Genomic DNA, 8,411 nt, shown 5'->3' on the forward strand with positions numbered 1-8,411 from the left:
CCCCTCCCCAGCTGAGGGGCGTTGGGTGGGGGAGCTGGAGCAGCTCCTCTGCCTTGGGAAGGGGCTGTCAGGGGCACCCGCCCTGGCTGGGGGGCTGGGGGCCCCGCGGTACCCCCCTGCAAGGGTTGGGGGGGGATACCAGGGGTATCCACCCCGGCTATGGGGCAGGGGAGCTGGCTGGGGACCCCGGGGTTCCCCCCTGCAACAGGGGGGATGCCAGGGGCTCCCCAGGCTATGGGGCAGGGGAATTTTGCTGGAGGAAGTCCCCCTCTATAAGGGGCGAGGGTAGCGCCAGGATTGCCCCCTCATCTGTAGGGCAGGGCAGGCCGTGTGGGGGCTGCGGGGACCCCTGTGTGCACCCTCCGCCCCATGCAAAGCAGGGTGGAGGGGGTCAGGGCCTTGAAGGCCCCCCCGGGGTGGCCTCGGAACCAGGGCTGTACCGTCCTCCTTTCCACAGGTATTGAAGAAACCTCATCCTTTCCCGAAGCCCTTAGAGCTGTCGCCTTGGGTGGCAGCAACTCTGTCCCAAAGAGGTGCCCCTGCCAACGCACGTGCCTCCCCCCGTTATCCTCTCCTGTGCGGGGTGTCGCTCCTTGTCCACCCCTACTCAATGCGAGGGACCGTGGGTGCTCTCTGTGTGCACCTCCCCTGCTTCGGTTCCTCTGTCTGTGATGTCCTGGTTCCTGTCGAGGCACCTGGGGGTGGGAGAAACAAGTGAAGTGTCTGATTCAGGTGGTGTTTAGGAAGAGGAGGCTGGTGGTGACGAAGGAGATGCTCCCTACGAGGCCTTGGGAGCAAGGCTCCCGTGGGGAGAGAGCACCCACCTCCCTGGGGAGGCTCTCACAAGTGCTGTTCCCATCTGGTGCTCCTCACGTTTGCTCTCATTTGCCTTATCTGAACTCTGCCCTTCCCCTCCTGGTGTGCGGACGCAGTTCTGAAATGCTTAGTTGGCTTTAAATCCTGCTAGGCCAGTTAAATCTCTCTTTCTAATGTGCTTTCACTCGGTTCTTTGTCTCTGCGCCGGCTCCCTCAGGTTGATGGGACAATCCAGGTCTGTGGCAAGCAAAGGGAAAGCAACGAGCACTACGCGTTCCTCCTCTTCTGCTCATGGGGGAAGAAAATGCTGTGCTCTTCCTGGGTCATTTTGTCTCCTGATTGCTCCCATCCCTTTCCCGGAGGTCACAGCCGTGCTTCCAGCTGGTGGTCTTGGACAGCATCTCTCTTCTGCAGTGGGTGACTTCGAGCTTCGGCTTGGAAAGCTCAAACCAGGTGAACCGGTCTGGGAGGCAGCCGGTCCTGCCCAGACAATAGACTCCAATGTCAAGTTTTTGGCAAAGTTCTCGCCTGCTCCTAACTGGCTGCTTGGCAGATATCCTGCTGTCCAGGAGCCTTGTTACCACCTCTAAATACCCTGCGTGCCAGTCCCTTCCAGGGACGGTTACCGACAGGTCTTGGGCAACACAACCACAAAAGGTGGAGGTGGGATGTGCTGCATCCATGGACACGAAGCTAGACACGAAGCTCCCTTTCTTCTTTTTTTCTCTGAGCTTTGAGAGATCTTCCCGTACAGATTCTTGGCTCTCTCCTTTCTTTGCCCTGACAAGCTGGCAGAGGGAGGCTTTGTGAAGATTTGGAGACTGTGTTAGCTTCCTTTTCCATGACACTTCGTGCATTTGGTCACTTAGTTGTATTAGCTTTCAGTTGGTGCTTTTTCCTTGTAGATTTAGGGTGGCAGAACTAGTAAATGTTGTTTCATGTTTCCAGTACTGCCCTGTGGTTTTGCATGGGGAATTCTCACCCCAGTAATTTTCTGGGGATGCGTTGGCAGGTTGGTCTAGTGTGTTACCCTGTGCGATGGGTTGTTTATTTCCTGCTCTTTAGAGAAATGGGCAGCCAGGATCCGGAGGGGTATTTAAATGCTGCTTTAAAAGGGGAGAAACAGAGTCTACTAGGAATAAATATGTTCTGTGTCCGAAGTAGCACTGAGGTTTCATGGATATGCTTTCTGCTGCAGTGTCAATAACCCACACCCTTTGATGATCTCCTTGTGAGTGGTGTAACGCAGATACCACAGCTGTTGTACCAGACACTGTCAGTCACCCGTTGTACCAGACACTGAACATACGGGTAACAAGAAATGCCCGTCCCAAAGAGCTTAAACTGAGACAGGACAGGGGACTCGTCCAGTCAGTTTGGGAGCACAGCATCAGCTTAGGTCTCGGCTCCTGACTCAGTGGTGTGTCTGCTGAGAGGTAGTGCCCGCCCTGAGCTTTCTGTCCATGCAAAAGTCGGGTGAAGGCAGCTTCAGACAGGGAGTTAAGCTTGGAGACAGCAGATTCATCTAGCCAAGCTGCATCAGGGAAAACCAGACAAGAGTGAGAAAATAAAGTTACTGAGCATCACTTGGTGGTGTCACTCCCCTGCCTCAGTTTTCTCAGCTGTAAAAGTAGGATGTGGTAATGCACCTTTGTGTGGGGCTGTAGGATCTGCTGGAAGTCAGCTACAGGGACGTGAGCTAAAGGAGTGGGATCAGACATCGAGGGTACCACAGACACTACGGCACAAACTTGCCGTCTGGCAGCTGTGCATGTGCTCGTGTATCTTAGAAGTCACCTGTTGCACACCTCGGAGCATTTGCACTCCTCCTGTCCAGCCTCTTACACCCCTTGCACAGGTGGATAGGGCAGAGAATCGGCAAAGATGGGACAAACGGGGGGCGAACCCGCTTCATGCAGCGGTTGGAGCTCACCAATGCAGGATGGTGGTGTTCAGCCCTGCCTCTGTAGCCTGCTGGAAACGAGACTGTCATCTTCAGCTGCTCGTGTGGGAGCATAGGCTGATGAGCTGTGCACTTAGATCAGCTTGGGATGCTTTGTTTGGGGGAGCCTGGGTTCACATTCTTTAAAAAGAGCGGCTTGGGAGGTGGGACCCTTTGCAGTTGTATCAGCCGTTAGCCAGAGAAGGCATCGGCCGATTGCTTCAGAGCCCCAGGAAAAGGTTTCTTCACCCAGAGCTGGCTGCCACATCCCCTCCTCTATGTCTAACACACATCATCCGTTTGGCTTGTGAACTTCAGGCCTGCGCATGTGAATCAAAGCAGTCACCCGTTGGCAGCGCGCGGATCCCTGCGCAGAGAGGAGCAGCGTTGTGACTGCTGTCACGAGACGGTGCGAGCTTGGTGCTGGGTGCTGGGTATCAGAGAGGCTCTGCCAGCTCCTCTTCTGCAAGGAGCTGCCATGAGTCATTGGGAAGCGGCGCTGATCTGGAGGGGTTGTTTTTCTTACTCCTGATAGTCTGCTTGCTATGCCCACCCACGGGGGTGCCTCTGTTTAATAGCTGTCCTGACTCCTAGATGCTAATTAGTCAGCAAACTCTTTTCCTAGGCTTGATGACTGGTGGGTAAACACAGTGAGCCTTTTCAGCATTTCCAGCCACGAGGGACGGTCGCTGCAGCGGCGAGCCCACCCCTCGCCGGACTTCACCACCAGGATCTCTCCATGCTGTGGTTGTTTCAGCCTCTGCCCTGGATCTCTGCGTCTCTCCCCTGCCAGCTGGGCCTGTTGCTGCTGCCTCCCCAGCATCAACTGGTTCCCAGTGTGCTTTCCAGCTGCACCAGGCTGCCGTCCCCCTCCTACACGGCTGGGCTCTGCTCGTTTTACCGCCGGGCACCATCTGCAGCTCTCAGAAACCAGGCCAGCTCTGTTGACCCAAGAGGACCCTGTCCCTTGTGTGCCAGCTCTGAATGGGCACTTGTCTCCGCCGTGGGACGCGGGGCCGTGCTGTGTACCAGGGGATGGGGAGGACTTGTTTTCCAGAGATGGTTTTTCAGGGTGAGGTGGCTGTGAATAGTTACCCAAATGGAGGTAATAACTCAGGATCCCTGTCTCGCGTCCAGAGCCTGTAAAACTAGTGATGAGCACTCATCTAGTAGCTCCTCTCCGAGGTGATGCTCCCCATGTAGTGCCTGCAGCGCTCAGGCTCCCTTTCCCACTAGTCCCATTCCACATGGAGGGGAGCCGAGGGACTGAGATGTGGTGACTCATTTCGGGCCAATTAGGAAGTAGTCGATGAAGCTGGAATTTGGACCCGAGTCAAACCGTGTACCATACCAGATGTTGCTTCGCTGTAGCGTTGGCTATGAGCCTGAGAGCCAGCGTGGGGTTCAAATCCTCAGGTGTGTTGTGGAGGAGCCCCAGTGTCGCAGGCTAGAGTCTTTCCCTGTCCTGCAAGGCTCGGAAGTGTGAATTCCCAAACCTGGAAATCCCCTTGATGGAAAAGAGAATGAACGTCAGTGTATAAGGCAGGGGGACTGAGACACGTGGTCACTCGGAGTGAATCGGTGGTGCAGAAAAGAGCAGATCTCAAATCCCAGCTCAGGCTGGAGAGAGCCTAAGAGTTTAAACAAGGCTTGTCTTTGCTGCTGCAAAGAACAAATCTTCAGCTGAATGTGGCACTTTGGATCTAAGGCTTTGAAGACAGAAGCTTATTGAAGTTGCTTTTGGTCTGTATTCAGCTCCCGACGGCAGGCAAGAAGTGTGACCCCAGTCTAGGCTGAAGAGATTATTTGTGGGTGCTCTGTGGCTTTTTGCATTGTCGTCTTTTTTTTCTGTCCTCTTCCTGCAGCATTCAACCTGTCTATGGAGCACAGCATCCTCCGCTGGATCCCCGGCTCACCAAAAAGTAAGTGTTTATCTTCTGGAGATGCAGGCCACGAGGCTTTGCAGGTTTTTGGCTCAGTCCTGCAGTAGGTGGAGGTCTCCAGCATCCTCTGAGCACTGTGATGTTCCAGCGGAGAAGGGCAGCAGTAGTGTGCAGTGCTGCCTTGAGCTCTGCGAAAGCTTGCAGGGAAAGCTTATCTGCTGGCGCCCTTTATGGCCAGAAATCGATATCGTACCAGCCACATCAAAGCAGACGGGTGTATTTTTTAGCAATGGTGTCTGAACCCTCTGCTCCCCTTTGGAGACAAACAACTAAGGGAAGGGGAGGTAAAGCTGCCCGGCAGCTGCGAGGCCGCAGAATCACAGCACCCTTCCCGGCAGGAAAAGGCAGAGCTGATCTGAACTGCCTCCTTGTCTCTATCTCGTGCTGTGTAGCAGTGAAGGTTCCCCCTTTTCTGTGATGCTTCAGGTCGTGGACTTTGACTCCTGTAGCTTAAGGGTAAATGCGAAGGCTCCTCCTGTGCCTGAGAAAAGAACCAGGCTGGTCTGTGTGCTGGGAGCCATCGCAGCTGTATCGGGAGTGTCCACGAGCACAGACCGTCTCCGTCTAACCTCTCGCATGCCTCTCCCCAGGTCGCAAGACTTTTTTGGGGTGTTAATCTACCAGTTTTTTCTAGGGTGGAGGGAGGCAGAGCTGGAGGAATTGTACGTCTCTCCCCTTTGCCCTTCTGAGCTGGGAAGCCTGGCACCTCTCCAGCTATCTGCTGGCACTGTGGCCTCCGTGCCCTGCCGTCATACCAGCTCAGGCTCTGCCTCCCGGCCGTGGGCAGCCCGGAGAGGCTTAACTCGTTCCTTGGGTTTCGGGTGAGGAACGGGGAAAGTGGAAAACAGGACTGGCTGATTGGAGTGAGGACGTAGGGGAGGAAAGAAAATGGACTTGTCTGGCAGCATTGCTCTGATACTGTTTCTCTCTGGGTCCCAGCTTCATCAAGGACCGCTCCAAGGCCAATGCACTGCCTATGAAAAGCAAGAAGGCCTCCAGCTTTCACGAGTTTGCCCGCAACACCAGTGATGCCTGGGATATCGGTGATGACGAAGATGAGGACTTCTCTTCCTCCTCTTCTTCTTTGCAAACTCTGAACTCTAAAGTGGCCAAGGCCACGGCAGCCCAGGTTCTGGAGAACCACAGCAAGCTGCGGGCAAAACCCGAGCGGGCCCAGTCCGCTCTCAGCGACGTGCCCACCAACTGCAAGGTCATCAAGTCCAGCAGTGAGGCCCAGCTCTCCAGAACATCTGGTAAGAGCCATCTTCAGGAGTCCTGCTCCGGTGCTCTCCTGGTTGATCGCTGAACTCAGCTGCTTGCTGCTACTCGCATGTTATGGGCAAGAGGCTGTGGCGCAGCCCGTAAGCCCAACAGAGGCTTTCACCTCCTTGTAGTATCCTGCACTCCAAGGAGCCTTTTTTGGAGTCCTGGCCTTGATGCTTCTTCAGTCTCCTCTGCTGCTCAATATCCTGCACACAGACACGTCTGTCCCAGAGGATCCTGTGTTCTGGGTGCTAAGGGATTTTGGAGATATGTTAAGTTCTTGCTTGGGATTGCTCACCTTCTGCTTCCTTTGTGGCCCAGTGTGCTGCTCTTAGTAAAGGTCTGGATGAGGCCGTGTAGAGCCCAGGTCGGTACAGCTTGGGCAGGGAACTGGGCAGCATCAGCCCCTGCTCGCTCTGCCTTGTCGCAGGCAGGCAGCTGCCTGTGCTGTGAAAGTAACCCAGCAGGTCCCTGCTGCCAGCAGGTGGCATAGGCAGCCTGTCGCCTCCTCTCTCTGCGCTAGCAATTAGCTTGATCACTATTTAGATCAGAGGCGAGCAGGGCAGCTGTGAAGGTCAGTTCCTCTGGGATTCTCACGGGCTCCTTCCACCTTGTCTTCTGTATCCTTCTGCCCATGGCTTCCCATGTCAAGGGAGAGGTCTGATCCGCTGGCAGCTAGGTGTCTGGATGCAGGAGGAAGAAAGGGAAGGAGGAACAGGGGGAGGTGATGGAAGAGCCATGACAGATGCCTGTGAACCAGCTGATCCCTTGGAGTGGACCAGCGATGCTCTGTTTGCTGGGGCTGGGGAAGAGAAGGGTGAAATCTGCAGTGGCAGGTCTCTGACAGTGGCCAGAGGAGCGAGGTAGGGTTGAGGTAGGGTTGGAGAGGTGCAGTCTCCTTCCCTGCCTCACTGCAGCGTCTGCTCCTTGCAGAGGAGACCTGTGTGCGGACCCCCCTTCAGAAGCAGCAGTCCCTTCCCCTTCGGCCCGTCATTCCACTCGTCGCCAGAATCTCTGACCAAAATGCTTCAGGTGCTCCCCCCATGACGGTGAGGGAGAAAACCCGCCTGGAGAAGTTTCGGCAGCTCCTTTCCAGCCACAACACAGACCTGGGTGAGTGTGGCAAAATGGGGGTGCCTGCGGGTGGGAAGGGGAAGGCAGAGGGGGCCTGCTGCCTGCTTCAGGTTGCAATCAGGTCTGCTCCAGGGCGGATAAAATGACTACCTGCAGTTGCTCCAAGTGGGATAGTTGCACAAACTGCTTTGTTGGCAGATGGTTATGTCCTCCACCAGCTGCCTGTCCATTTCCAGTCTTTCTCCATCTCGCAAATGATGGTTGTGATCGCTGGGGGCTGTTGGGCTCTGCATGAGAACTGAGGCTCCGGAGGATTGGAGCCCCCGCAGCCACTAGTCCTGTGCCCAGGCTGAACTGAAAACGTCTCTACTCCCCTTGCCACAGACCCACATCCCCAGTCATTGCAAATGTGGAGCCTTCCTGGAGGCTCAGTGTCTCCAGAGCCTGCAGGAGCAGACTGGGCTTTCCTCTCCTTCTAGGTGTAGTGGTGCCTGGACGTGCCTAGGATCTAATCCATTGCCACCACTGTCCGTTTGCAGATGAGCTGAGGAAATGCAGCTGGCCTGGTGTGCCCAGAGAGGTCCGGCCCGTGACGTGGCGTCTCCTCTCAGTGAGTACTTGGAGCTGTGACACAGGAGCTTGGGGGGAATGTGCCGAGCCAGGGACATGCGCTCCTAGACCTTCGTGTGTCCCGTAACCAGGTTTGCTCATGTTGTATCTGTGCCCGGCCTACAGGTGAGCTGTAGGGGTTTTTTTCTCTCGGGGAGTGTAATTGCTACATCCTTTTTGAGCACAAAGCCCAGACTGGCGCTGGGAACATGTGGTTTGCTCTTTTTTGGGAAACTGAATCCCCTGAAGTTGGGTTGCCCCAAGGTCGGAAAAGGCATCAGAGGCTGGGAAAGCCAAACCCCATGAAACCTCTTTCCCCAGCTCCCAAGTCTCTGTGCCTGATGCTTCCAGATGCACAAGCTGCCTGGCAGGATTTCAGGGGACGGTTTGCGGTGAGGGAAGCGGATCTGCCCTGACACGGGTTTTCCTGCTGCAGGGTTATCTCCCCGCAAACATGGAGCGGCGAAAGCTGACTTTGCAGCGTAAGCGTGAGGAGTACTTTGGCTTCATCCAGCAGTACTACGATTCCCGGAATGAGGAACACCATCAAGACACCTACCGACAGGTACGAGCCCTCTGCCTGCTGCCTGGCTTTCTGCCTTGGTATATCCCTTTCCTCCCTCTTGCAGTTGGGGTCGTGCTAGCACTTCCTCTAGCTATAACTATTAGGAGTCTTCTCCTTGGGGACAAGGCACCATGTTTCTGTCCGTCTTCTTACGGGTATTAGTTTAAGCCTTCCTTAAATTGATCTAATAACTATATTT

General features: G+C 55.3%; 1 protein-coding gene across 1 annotated transcript in view; it reads left to right on the forward strand.

Moving 5' to 3' along the window:
• Positions 1-4,067: 4,067 nt before the first annotated feature.
• Positions 4,068-8,411, forward strand: part of TBC1D22B (TBC1 domain family, member 22B) — a 15,517-nt gene continuing 11,173 nt past the window's right edge. The window contains exons 1-6 of the mRNA XM_009334770.1: positions 4,068-4,174; positions 4,624-4,680; positions 5,641-5,954; positions 6,898-7,077; positions 7,578-7,648; positions 8,084-8,212. Coding sequence (XP_009333045.1) covers positions 4,068-4,174; positions 4,624-4,680; positions 5,641-5,954; positions 6,898-7,077; positions 7,578-7,648; positions 8,084-8,212 — 858 coding nt within the window. The remainder of the gene's footprint in view (positions 4,175-4,623; positions 4,681-5,640; positions 5,955-6,897; positions 7,078-7,577; positions 7,649-8,083; positions 8,213-8,411) is intronic.

Source organism: Pygoscelis adeliae, unplaced genomic scaffold (genome assembly GCF_000699105.1).
Source record: "Pygoscelis adeliae isolate BGI_AS28 unplaced genomic scaffold, ASM69910v1 Scaffold482, whole genome shotgun sequence".
NCBI lineage: Eukaryota > Metazoa > Chordata > Aves > Sphenisciformes > Spheniscidae > Pygoscelis > Pygoscelis adeliae.